The sequence below is a fragment of the Acomys minous genome, assembly GCF_964271855.1.
Source record: "Acomys minous genome assembly, chromosome: 14".
Classification (NCBI taxonomy): domain Eukaryota; kingdom Metazoa; phylum Chordata; class Mammalia; order Rodentia; family Muridae; genus Acomys; species Acomys minous.
This window is the reverse complement of record NC_140496.1, coordinates 9,327,004-9,340,681: the sequence shown is the minus strand read 5'-3', so window position 1 is coordinate 9,340,681 and position 13,678 is coordinate 9,327,004. Positions and strand designations below refer to the sequence as shown.

The 13,678-nt window shown below is 49.0% G+C and overlaps 1 protein-coding gene across 1 annotated transcript in view; it reads left to right on the top strand.

The window, feature by feature from the left end:
- CDH13 (cadherin 13) overlaps positions 1-13,678 on the top strand; it is a 984,669-nt gene that overhangs the window by 943,697 nt on the left and 27,294 nt on the right. The window contains exon 11 of the mRNA XM_084755241.1: positions 10,664-10,806. Coding sequence (XP_084611367.1) covers positions 10,664-10,806 — 143 coding nt within the window. The remainder of the gene's footprint in view (positions 1-10,663; positions 10,807-13,678) is intronic.

Below are 13,678 nucleotides of genomic sequence, written 5' to 3'. Positions count from 1 at the left end.
CAGTCCATTATAGCCTGGAAGTTATAGTGACAAGAATGTGGAAGTGTTCCCCCTTGTGTCCACAATGAGGAAGCAGAGAGAGGTGAATGTTGGTGCTCAGCTTGCTTTATGTATATTTGAGACAGGGTCTCCTGCCAAGCGTAGCCTTGAACTTCTGACCTTCCTGCCCCCACCTCCCGAGTATCCGGGCATGTGCCACCATGTCTGGTGCTGGAGGTGGAACCCAGAGCTTGGTGCTTGTCTGAGAGGTCCAGCCAGTACATGAGTTTACACAGACATGAACTCTACGAAAGCTGTGGCTGGACGGTTGGGTCATGATGCCTGTTTCTTAGCATGTGCAGTATTCCCCAGTGTCTACCAAATGCCAGGACCACTGGAAGCCAGAGGGAAAGCAGAGCCAGCACAGGTCTCTTGGCCATCAAAGAACTGTCTGCTCAGGAAGCACACAGTTGCCAAGTGTGTCATTACATAGTGCAAGAGCTTGAAGATTAGAAGGGCTGGAGACATGTTCTGGCATGTGATTGATTGTTGATATCGTTTTCCTTATTAATATTTTTATATTTACCTATTTGTGTGAGCAGGTGTGGGGGTGCATGTGTAGAAGCCACAGTACTCACATAGAGGTCAAAGGACAACTTTTGAGGTCCAGTTCTCTTCTTCCACCATGAGGGTTCCAGGGATTGAACTCAAGGCATCAGGCTGGGCAGCAAGCACCTTTATCCTCTAAACCATCTCCCTAGCCCTTGTTTTCTTTTAACCAACAAGCACGGCATTGTCATATTGGACCTAATGTTTATATAGTTTAGCTCAGGCCAGCATAACAATATACCACATAGAATGGATGATTTATACCGAACAAATGATTTAGTTGGTTGGTTTGATTTTGGTTTTGAACTTCTGACAGGGTTTCTTTCTGTAGACTTGGATGTCCTGACTCACTTTGTAGACCAGGCTGGCCTCAAATGCACAGAGATCTACCTGCCTCTGTTCTCAAGGCTGGAGGTTAAGGATCAAGGTTGCAGCCCATCTTTTCTGCTGAAGGCTCTCTTCCTGCATGCACACAGCTGCTCCTCACTGTGCACAGGTGACACATGCACCGGTGGATAGACAACAGGTGACAAAAGGGCCCTCTGGTATCTCCTCCTTTCAGCTCAGAGGCTCATTCTCTGGCCTCACTTAGCTTAACTGCTTATCTAGGGACACATCTCCAGATGCATTCTAAGGTTAAGGCAGCAATGGCTGGATGGCTAGAGGTGGGTGCCGGGACCTCTGGCTTTTCCTTGGTGTCACATCCTGGTTTGCCACCACTGGGAGGTGGCTTGTGAATGTTGTGCGGCTTCCTGAGCCTCAGAAGTCCCATGAGCTCCTGGAGTCTTATGTGGCCCCTCCTCCCTCAAAGAGGGAAAGTTTCCATAGGGAGAAGTAGCCCGAGCAGCAGGCAGAGAACTTCGGAAGCCCACGTGACAAGTTGCTGATATTTGTAAAGATGGGTGTAGGATATGTTAGGTTGTCATACATCTGCACCGTGCATACGCCAACATACTGCGGAGAGGTTTCCTAACCCAGTGCCACCATTTCAGACAGAGTCAACTGGCCACATCTGCCGTAATGCTGTGTCTGCACAGTGCCCCATTGTCTGGGTAACTAGGCATTTTTTACAGCCATCACTTAACTTCTGTATAACTTTTCTCTGATAGGTAGGGGGTGCTGAGGGCATTGTTGACACTGGATGTTCCTGCTTAACAAGTGTGAGAGGTGTTTTATCTTTAGAGAGTCACAGCACGAATCCGTGTAGTCAAGGCTCTGAGAAGTCCCACAAAGAAGTGGCCCCACCCAGCTGTAACCCAGCACTCTTCACATTTAAATATCTTTCCCTTTATGTTTCTTTAGGCTAGACTATTGGAGGAGGAGTTTCTGTATGAAAAAGTGCACAGCTTGGAGGAGTGTTGCTTACTTCTTGCTAGAACGTTGGCTTTTCAACTGTTAAACTTGAGAGTCCTCTTGCGGTCTCCTGAGACTTTAACTAACATTAGATTAAAAGCTCAAGACAAAAGAAATTGTATGATGATATTCTCTTTTTAAGATTGTTTGTATTCTTTTTTTTAATGTATGTGTCTGTCTGGTCTGTCTGTCTGTCTGTCTGTCTGTGGATGAGTATATGCATATGAGTGGCAGTACCTGTAGAGGCCAGAAGAGGGTGCCAGAGCGCTAGGAGCTAGAGTTACACACTGTTGGAAGCCCCCAGCAACTGGAGTCCTCTCTGAAAACAGCAGCATGTACTCCTCACTGCTGAGCCATCTCTCCAGTCCATGATCGCCTCTTTAGAAGATCTGACAACCAAGACTGTCCAAAGAACTGCCTGGTTCCTCCTGGGCTTCTTGTCAGTCTAGGGGAAGTTGATTCATTCTGTGAGCATATAGTCTCCTATTCTAGACTCCAGACAGAAATACATAAAAATCAGCCCAATTCTCTAACGTGGACGCTCCTAGAAGCTCATGGGCTATTCAAGTGCCCTGAGATGTGTAGCAGATGCTGCGCAGGTAACCATGGTAAACAGGACTCTCCGTGTGAACTGAGACAGTAAAGGTTAGGGCTCCAACAGGTGTCCTTCATGGAGTCTTTATCTCACCAACAAACACTTGCTGATTTGACATTAGGACCCAGGTCCTGGGGATGGCAGAGAACATGGCAGAGGCAACATCCTTGCTCAGTGCTTGCGTTTTAGGAGACATTGCAATGACCACCGTGTGCATCAATGGATAGCTACATGGCCAGTGGGGTTACAGCTCGCAGCCACCTCAGTCTCTTCTGGAGGAGATAACTCAATGGGATGGTTCACAGGAGGCTGGGTCTCAGTGCTTTTAGTGGGACTGGTTGGGGAGGGTGACATTTGAACTGGGGCCTGGAGCTGAGGAAGGGGGTGGGGCAGCGAATTCCCAGTGGCTATGATAGAACATGAACAGCAGAAGAGAGTCATGGAAGAGTGAGTGGGAATCAGGATGAGTCAGTCATGGGACATGAACAGGGATCTGCCATGGAGCCACAAAAGTTTGCCACTGGTCTGGGGGCCAATCCTAGAACCTTCTTCCATGTGACTTTTTGCCCATCCACACACCCATTAACACTGGTCAAGGTCTCATAATGACCCAGCCTTGGCCTGTATGAAAAACAGAAAGTCCAGTCTCTCAGGAAGGAGCCCATCACCTTTTGGACACTGCAGTATCAAGTTTTGAAGTTGGTTTTAAACATCAACTTGCTACAACCTAGAACCCAACTGCAAAGCGGATGTCAGTTGAGGGACTGTCTATGTCAGGTTGGCCAAGGGGGCATGGCTGTGGAAAGTATGGTGAATATTAATTGAGAGGCAAAGTTACCCCCTTGGCTGTGGGTGGCACCATTCCCTTGGCTGGGCCCTGAAGAAAACTAGCTGAGCAGAGCAGAGAGCAAGCAGGTGGCATGGGAGCATTGGCTTCTCTGCTTTTGACTACGGACGTGATGTGACCAACTGTTTCAAGGTCCTGCCATTGTGACTTCCCTGCTCTGATGCACTGGAACCTATAACTTCAACCTCAGTAAGCCCCTCTTCCCCTAAGTTGTTTTTGGCCTGAATGTTTTATGAAACTTAAACACAGGCGGTTATGACCATTGGCGAAGGTGGGGGGAGGAGGGGGCCAAGACCAATCTCCCTGCCTGGCTCCCTACAAATGCCCCACCCCCACAGTAGACGGCTGTGGGAGGTCCTGGATGGAGTGTGGATGAGGGTGCAGCTGCTGTGCATAGCAGGAGAAAGTCTCCTCAGAGCTTCACAGAGCAGGTGTAGACTCACAACATGAACAGTGAGCCCCACCTCTGTGGCCCTCAGGAGCCCTCACTCCTGAAACTCATTTACCCTTGGCCCTTCAGAGCCCTGCCATTGTCCCTGCCTCTGTCCCTGTAGCCAGCCTTGCCCCCAGGAGCACAGTATCTGGCAACAACAGCTTAGGCCCCATCGTGAGAGAAGATTGCCACCTCAGTCACGAATCCTGTTGGTCCCAACCTCCTCCTCTGGGCAGCCTGCCAGACTGTGTCCACTGACCTTCAAGGCACAGAGCAGGTCCAGCCATCTATCGTACAAGATGCCCAGCAGCAGGTGGGCTTGTTAGCACTTTCTGGAAGGTGATAAGCCTCTGCTGAGCTCGGTGTCTGGTAGGTTCTGAGCACCAGGTGCTGGCACAAAGCCATATGTGTCCATTAATCAACCCAGTGAACTCTCAGAAAGCACACCAACATCCAAGCTGGCTTCTGACCCAGCTTCCTTTTCCCCAGGGAACTTATTGCTTTGAAAGCCTCCCTGAGGATGAGCCCAGCCAGATTCCTCCAGGCCAAGGGCATCAGTGAACTAGGGATGGACTTGACCTGCAAGCAATGCAATTGGACCTGTGTGGAGGGAACACACAGGGATCATGTGCTGTGGACAAAGGACTGGGTCCCTCTGAAACACTGGAAAGCAGACCATTCTATTTTTAAGTGGGGTGTGTGTGTGTGTGTGTGTGTGTGTGTGTGTGTGTGTGTGTGTGTGTGTATTATTGGTATATGTATGTGTGTGTAAGTGTGTGTGCAGACACTCTACCTACAGAGGACAGAAAACTCCACTGCTGTCAAGTTAGTAAACCCCAAAGTCCTGCTTTCCCACTCTTTCTGGCTCCTCTGCTCCAAATTACAAATTCAAAATCAGGAATCTCCAATAGCCCATCCAAAGAGGACAGACAGGACAGAAGGACAATTCCCAGCAAGAAACGAAAGTCACTCAGGATGGAGGAAGAAAAACATAAAATAATAATAAATGATGAGGTGAGTTTTTTTTCTCAAGTTTGCTTTAATCCAGACCCCAGCCTCTTCTCACTGTAAACACTGATGGACCAAGAATATTTGCTTTTAATATCATGTTCCCATCACTGTTCTAAGACAACACATACCACACTCCCACACCCAACAAGCTGTACACGAAGATGCAGTTGTCTTTCCAAATAGCACAGTGGCTTCAACCACCTTCCAAGGCCTCCCCCGACCTTCTGCTATGTACTCCCTCCTCAGAATCCCTCGTGAGTACGCTCTCATTCTCCTCCTTTGTCAGTTTCCCCCATGCAGTTGCTTGTCCTGGAATTCCTTGGTTTCTTGAACATCCGCCCAGGCGCCAGGTGCCTGTGTCTTGCTGAGGTAGACATTGTGTTGGCGGTGGACTGTATTCTTTGGGCTGTTTAAGTCCCTTGGAGGTTTCTGGACAACTCAGCTGACCAAGTAGAGGCCAACTTGGGGTTGGGGATTGTGAAATAATTCCAGAGTCAGCATGGAGTTCATGTGTGTCTTGCGAATAGAGTATTCAAATGCAGAGCTGTCCCAGGGGGCTCATCCATGTCTGTGTCCTTAGGCCTACGATGTACCCACCAGGATGACATACTACACACACACACACACAAATATAGAGGAAAATAAGGTGTATGAAAAGAGAGAAGGAGAGAGAGAGAGAGAGAGAAGTGGGCAGGAGTCTGCTGGCATGTTGTCCCATGCCTATAATCCCAGCAGGAGGATGGAAGATGGCCACTAATTTGAGACTAGTTTTGGCTATGTAGTTAGTTCCAGGCAAGCCTGGGCTAGAGTATGAGACTCTACACACACACACACACACACACACACACACACACACACACATACACACACACCATGATAGACAAAGTAGATAGGATTGCTAGACAAGGAAGGGCCTGTGATACATAGAGCAAGCCTAGAAACCTTGTGCACATATCAGCTGGGGAGGCAATGACATAGGACACCCAGCCCATGTGACCTGCTCTAGACAAACAAAAGTGGATCTGAGCCTGGGAGACAGAACAGGTTGGAACCACAGGTCTGCCATCTAAAAGCTGTGGTACTTGGGCAAGTGCTGGTCCACTCTGAACCTTCGCCTTCTATTCTGAAAAAATTGATGTGATGGTACATTGTGAGGCATCTTCTGGGGCTGGGGAGGGTTCGTGGAAGTGTGCTTCCACTTATAGGTTTTGTGGGAAGCAAATACTGAGAACCGAAAACACATGTGCCTGAGGCAGGCGGAGCTCTGTGATTTTGAGGCCAGCCTGGTCTACAGAGCGAGTTCCAGGACAGCCAAGGCTACACAGAGAAACTCTGACTTGAAAAGCCAAAATAAAATTAAATTAAATTAAATTTAAATATATATATATATATATACACACACATAGTTTCCTAATTGGTGTGTATATTAGTTACTTTCTCGCAGCTATGACAAAGTATTTGATGAAAGCAACTTAAGGAAGAAAGGATCTATTTGGGCTCCCGGCTTGATGGTGCAGACAATCATGGTGGAGAACGCACAGTGGCAGGAGCCCAAGGCAGTTGCCCACATCGTGTCTCCAGCCACAAATCAGAGAGCGATGAATGCTGGTGCTCAGCTCTCCTCTCTTTCTTATTAAATCCAGATCCCAGTCTGTGGGATGGTGACGTCTTCCCTCCTCAGGTCCCCCATTCTGGAAACATCCCCATAGACCCCCACAAGTGTGTCTCCTGTGACCCCAAGCCTGTCAGACTAACAGTCAAGAGCCGTCTCGTGTGGGTGAAGGCGCAGGGTTCTCCTGGCAGTTTTGTGGCTGCGTACGCTAATTCCTTGTCTTTCCTCTGATGTTCCTGTTTCGTACTCATCTTTGTAATTGTCAGCTCACCCTCCCTCAGCTCTCCACACTGCCTGCACCCCCGGAGCTGGCCCCTGATTCTGCCTGTGCCTTCCGACACCAACACCCACACAAGGCCAGGACTTGGCAAGAACTCAAAGCATGTCCGCAAGGCTACATTACGTACTGAAATGAGCTCTGTTCCTAATTTGATTCTTTTCGCCCCCCCCCTGTAACAAGCAAAGTTCACATTACAGATAAATTGCCCGGAAATTTCAATTTAATAAGGCATATGCGTTTTTCGGGTCCAGAAGCACAGAAAACATTTTGCAGGCTGGTATTTTCATATGGGAAGGTTTATTAAAAGGACAGCTTTGAAAATGTCAGAAATTTACATAGTATATCTGGCCAGTTGGCTCAAAAAGGCTGATTTAACCAAAGTACTCAAAAGCCATGACGTGGAAGAGCCTGTTGGCAGGTGGCCTTGAGCTGAGGTCCCCTGTGGGTCAGGCACGAAGTACCTGCCACTCCCCAGCTGTCAGTTTGGATCAAGTGGGCAGTGTGGGCTGGCACGGGCACAGGACTCGGCAGCATTTAGCAATGAAGCGGCCCTTGGCCTCTGGGCCCACTGGGTGTGTTTTGACCAAAAGTAGTGACCAAAAGTAGCAAGCACAACAAAGACAACTTGAGTTACACACCCCCTCAAGGCATCATAGAAGAGGCATCAAGTAAAATAGGTAGATACAGGGGGAAAAATTCTCGAATAATCCCAAGAAAGGTAGGAAATAAGTGTCGACAACTGGTTGTTGTTGCTGCTGCTGCTGCTGCTGCTGCTGTTATTGTTGCTGTTGTTTTTCCTGCCCCTCCCCTGCCCCTCCCCCTCCCCATTACCCTCCCCCCTCCCCTTTCCCTCCTCCCCCTTCTCATGTTCTCTTGTGTGTGTGTGTGTGTGTGTGTGTGTGTGTGTGTGCGTGTGCGCGTGCGCGCGCGCGCACATATATGTATAAATGTGCCCGTGCATGTGTCTACACATGTATGTAGATAACAAAAGTCAACATCAGGTGTCTTCCTTTGCCTCTTTATCTAAGACAGAGAGGATCTCTTACTGAGTCTGGGGCTTGCCAATTCTGCTAGACTGACTGGATAGAAAACACCAAGGATTTTCCTTTCTCCGTTTCTCCATTTCTCTGTTTCTCCGCCTGCTGGGCTTCGCGACACACAGCTCCGAGGCCGGCTTTTAATGTGTTGGGGGAGGGGGGATCTGAGCTCGGGTCCTTGCGCTTGTGCAGCAGGTGCCTCCCCAGCTGAACCATCTCCAGCCCCTACCTGGCTACTTATTTTAATGTGTATTGTTTTCCCTTTCAATTATGTATGTGTGAGTGCATGCATGTGCATGTACGTATGTGTGTGCATGCGTGCACACCTTATGTGAGAACGTGTGCTCATGCACACGTGAGTGTAGATGCCGATAGAGGCCAGAGGCATCAGAGCCTCTGCAGATGGAGTCACAGGCAATTGTGGGCCCCCTGATGTGGGCACTGGGAAACAAACCTGAGTCCTCTGTAAGGAACAATAGGCACTTCAGCTGCTAAGCCCCATCTCGTAACTTTTCTTTTTGAGACAGCATCCCTTACCGTGCAGCCCTAGCTGGCCTGGAACTCCCGCTGTATAGACCAGGCTGGCCCCAAAGCTGCAGAGATCCACCCACCTCATCCTCCCAAGTGTTAGGATTAAAGGAGTATTCCACCACACCCATCCTCAACCTGTTTACTTTTTAAGGGAGAAAAATGCTAGGGCATAACCCTTCAAAGCCACAGAGGCCCTGGCTCTCCTTAGACCCAGGGCATCTCAGGCGACAAACAGTGGGTGCTCTGTGGCAATGTGGCTTCTGAGGTCATGACACATGCACTGGTCTCAGTTTAACGTAGGAGGCAACCTGTGAATTCACTGCACAATCGTAGCTTTGGAAGACAAAAGGCAAATGACAGACAGAGAGAGAAACAAACAGCCCTGCTGGCACACTCGCCTGAAAAGCTGGATTGCTTAATTCGGTTTTTATTTATGTTCTAAACTGAGTTGTGTGGTGTGGGGATAAAATACGGCCCATTTAAAAATACTCATTATTTTAAATCTGTTGAACCACAAGTCATTCCTGGATCCACTGTGAACCTGTCACCTGTAAAATGAGAAGCAAATGTCAGCTTTCTTTGTATGCTCCCTCGCACAATTATTCCCACTGAAAGAGAAAAGATGCAGCCAACGTGCTGAAGGTATGCTTGGCGGTACACACCTCCAATCCCAGTGCCTGGGAAGCCAAGATGGAATATGTGAGTTTGAGGCCAACATGATCTCCACAGCAAAACCTTGTTCCAAACACCAGGGCCTGGGATGGAGTTCAATGGTAGGGTACCTGCCCAACACGCACAACTCTCCAGGTCCAGTCTGACTGTTCATCGTTCACTCCACTTGGCTCTAAGGACAGTAGTACCCAGCCCTAGGCATGAGGAACAGAGAGCATGCTGGGTAAAGTCCAGTCCCTAGAATCTAGTGTGCCAGCATTGAATCTCAGCTGTGGCTTATCTGGGCTACTTTTGGTGAATGGCTAAACTTCTGTCTTTGCTTGCTGTATCTTCAAAACAAGGATAATGCACTTTCATTGGGTTGTTGTGACTCCCGGAGACAGAAGTGGATCTGTCACTCAGCAAGTGTAGCCTAGAGCTGAGTGCAGATATGCATTCCTGGCTTCGTCTGGTCAACTTTGACCTCCTCCTTCCGTCAGAGAGCTTAGACAATGGCCAGATAAACAGCTAAGAGCTTTGCCCTACTGGGCTTGACGTATTCACCCACCCTGTGGCCCACACCTTGGTTTCTCAGTTGTGAAGGGAGCTGATAACAGCACTGGGCCTGCCAGCTTGGTGCACAGACTTGTAGACACTAGGGATTGTGCCATGCCATGTAAGGTCTTGCTGTGCTGCAGGAAGCTGCTGTCATAGATACGGTTATCTTTAAATGGGTGCCACACCCTGATGCTATCACAGGAGAGACAAGACCAAGATTAGCCTTGGTCTTTCCCTCAGATACTGTCCAGCTTCTTTCTGGAGACAGTGTACCCCACTGTCCAGGATCCCACAGATGAGGCTGGCTGGCTTTTGAGTCCCATGGATGCTCCCGCCTCTGCCTCCATCTCCCCAGATCTGCCTCCGTCTCCATAGCTGTCTCTGTCTCCCCAGAGCTGGGATTACAAACACACGTTGCCACTCTGGCTTGTTTTATCCAAGGGTTCTAGGGATCGAGGTCAAATCATGTTGCCAACTGAGCTGTACCCCAGCCCTCTGGTGCCCATCTCAGCCCACATGACAAAAGCTCCCCCGAGGCTGCAGCAGTTCCAGAAACAAGGACCATGGCTGCTAGGAAGCATGCTCTGGTCCTTATGGAAACAGCATCCTAGGGACATGACCACCTCTGACCAGGTGTTCCCTCCTCGGCTTGTCCTGCCCCACCCCCCATTTGTGTGTTCTCTCCGCTTCTGACACCGCCACCCACTCCCGCCTTGGTTCAGGTGTGCCCCGTTCTGTGAGGTCACTGAGGTTAGCCTTGTTCAGAGGCAATGAGTGTTCCAAGCGTCAGTCTGTCCTGTCTGTCCATTCAGTACAGCATATCCACCACCCGCTCTGCAGGAAGTCTGCTACCGAGGTGTGACAGGAGCGAGCCTGGGCTGTGGCTGGGAGAAGGGATGGCAATGGCTTTGGCCTCTGTGAGAGCCAGGCAGATCCTAAGAGCCTCCTCTTCTGAGGCCATCACTAGCACAAGAGGAGGCATGCCTGACACCTGTGCTGCACAGAGCATGCTCAGAGTGGCTTAGAGAATGAGCATCTGTAACTGAAAGGTTTGCTGGTTAAGCATGGCCTGGCACTGAGCCAAGGAACCGGGGCCCTCTGCTCAGTAGATGTGTCTTCTCTCTAATTGGGATGTAGTCTGATGTTTGGGATTTCCCCCCACCTCAGGTACTCCATTTACAAGGACCCAGCAGGCTGGCTGGATATCAACCCCATCAATGGAACCGTTGACACCACAGCTGTGTTGGATCGGGAGTCCCCATTTGTCCACAACAGTGTGTACACAGCCCTGTTCCTGGCCATCGACAGTGGTGAGTCACTTGGAAAGGACTATCAGGGCACATGTGTCACCTTCAGGTGTATTCGTGTTTGTATGTCTCTTTTGATACATGTGTGGGGTGTTGGTGGAGAGGAGGGAAGTGGGTGGGAACAGAGAAGCCAGTACTACCTTGCATTCTCAAGCCAGAGAACCTCAGTCACTGAGGAAAGACAAGTGTGTCCATCTAGGGGTCAGAGCGGGGCTCACTGTATTCACTCAGGGATGGATCCCAGGCTAGGAGACCACACCAGTGCCATTTATCCCAGTGCTGTGTTCTCGCCTGCAATGGAGGTTCTGGGATCGGATGGGAAAGAGTACCATTGACCCCTGGAAATGAATTTGCCCCCATATATTTGTCCCATCAACACAGTTCCATGGAAAGACACTGGATCCTCCCAGCAAGTCACTGCATAATAACAAAATTCTGCACCTTCAAAGGCTAAGAATTCACTATCGCATGTCAGACTCCATGTTGGACGCTAGGGGCATGGCAGTGAGCCAACTGGAACTTATCTCCTGAAACATGCATGTGAACAGAGCATGCAGCCCCTCAAGTACTCTCTGTTGTCTGGAGGATCAGACGGTGTGGCCATGGCAGACATGGGGAGAGTCCTTAGGAGACATCCCGTGGCTTGGACCAATCACAGAAAGGGATGATGAGGGAGCCAGTTCAGGCTCTGGAAATGTTACAGAGAGTGTGAGTGCAGAGCTGGCAGGGTTTGTTACTGGGGACTCCATCAGGCTGTGTGTTCCCACATTCTTAGTGTCTTGCTCTAAGAACTGAAGAAGAGTATGCAGACAATGGCAGAACAGCAAGAGATTTTACTCAGAGGCGAAGGTGCAGGCCAGAGGCTGGACCTCCTCTCCTGACTCTACACTAATTTTCAAAATGTTTTGACTTCTGGACATTTTTTAATTATGCAGAGGCTGGTGAGATGGCTTAGTGGGTAAAGGTGCTTGCTGCCATGCCTGGGGACCTGAGTTCAACCCCAGGTCACATTGTAGAAGGAGAGAACATCTTCTGCAGGGTGTCTTCCGACTGCCATGCATGAGCTGTGGCACATACATGCAGACATGCACACATGCACATTCAAACACACATGCTCACATACATGTACAAACACGCATACATATGCACGCACAGGCCCAGGCAAACATACACACATGTAATTTTTAAAGATTTAATATTCAGATAACATTTTCCAGTATGGAAGTGTCACTTAGCACACAAGAGGCCCTACGTTCAATCCCAAGCAACACGAAAAGGATAAAAGGTTCCTTTCAGACATCACTTTCTGCCTTTGGCTTTTCCCCTCCTTGACGTTACTAGAATTTCCTATGGGCTGAGTCTTACTGTGGTTCTCACTAGATGTCTAGTTTCTAAGGGCGCCCTATAACCATGTGTTTCTACAGAGGGGGCGTGGCCCCACTTGTTTTCTCAAGGTGCAGTGCACATGGGGCACCTGTGGGGCCTGATGGACTCTGTGACTCAGTTTCCATGTAAACCCAGGAGGTTTATTCTTGTTTAGAACATTGCTGTGAGGAAAGAGAAGATACCAAGGTTTCCCCAACCCCAGGAGAAGCCAAGTGAACTTGGCTCAGTACTAACTGTAGCTGCATGGGCCAAGTTCAAGTAAAGAAAGAGTAGAGCTGGGGCCTGAGGAGATGACTCAGAGGTTAAGAGCACTGTCTGCTCTTTTGGAGGCCCTGAGTTCAATTCCCAGCAACCATATGGTGGTTGATAACCATCTATAATGAGATGTGGTGCCCTCCTCTGGTATACAGGCATACATGCAGGCAGAACACTGTATATGTAATAAAAAAAATTCTTTTTAAAAAGAGAAAGAAAAGAAAAATGAAAGAGGAGAGCCAAGATGGATCCTCCTGCACCCAAGAAAAACCCAGGGTGCCATGGACTCTCACCTTACTCTCTTATATTAACACTAGATAAGGAAATTCAAAATCTGTTGTCCCAGGTGTCCACAGAAGATGGAAATGTCCCTAGAGGTGTGAGCAGAAAACAGCTCTTGTGAGGGACAGTCATATTGACCAGAGCCCCCAAAGACAGCATGGCCGGCCAGCAAAGGCCTTGTCAATCAGAGGGAGCTAGGTGGAAAGGCTGCTTTGGCACTTGCTGGAGACTTATCTCTGGGTATTAGGTTTATCTGGGGAAAACCAATTTCTCCAGCGCTCTTAACAGGTGTCTCAGCTTTATCCAAACTGAGCACTTGTGTTTATTAATTTGCTACAAAGTCGGTTTATTTGATGGAATGAAAGAATAAGGATTTTGTCATTTAACGCCAGAGAGCTAAATCTCCAAAGTTGATTTTCTGCAGACTGAGAGTCACTCTGGAATTTGTGCCCAAATGCGGCAGTAAAATGCCGGGCTTCTGGAAGTGCCAAGTTGGATGTAGGTGCAGAATTAGAAAGTTCCAGCAACACCCACAACCTTTGCTGTAAAGTCATCAGAGACACAGCCAAGTCACAGAAGCCTCAGTGTCAGAGAGAGGAGCTGATCCCAAGAAAGTGAAAGGACTTGGGGATCTGATTCTGGGTTAGAGTCAGCTGTGCCCCCTCCTCCTTCCCCTCCCCCAGGAGAGAGGGAAAGAAACCACTTGTGAGAATCATGTGGAGCCAGAGAGGGCAGGGGCACATTGCAAACCTAAGAGGCTTTTCCATCATGGACTCCTTTTCTGCCTGTTTTTAAATGTTCATTTGTGCGTATGTGCACAGGATTAAATATGTATGTGCCCATATGTGCGGATGCCCACAGAGGCCAGAAGAAGGTGTTGAAGTCCCTGACACTGGAGTCACAGGAGGCTGTTGTGTGTGCTGTGAACTGAACTCAGGTCCTCTGCAAGGGC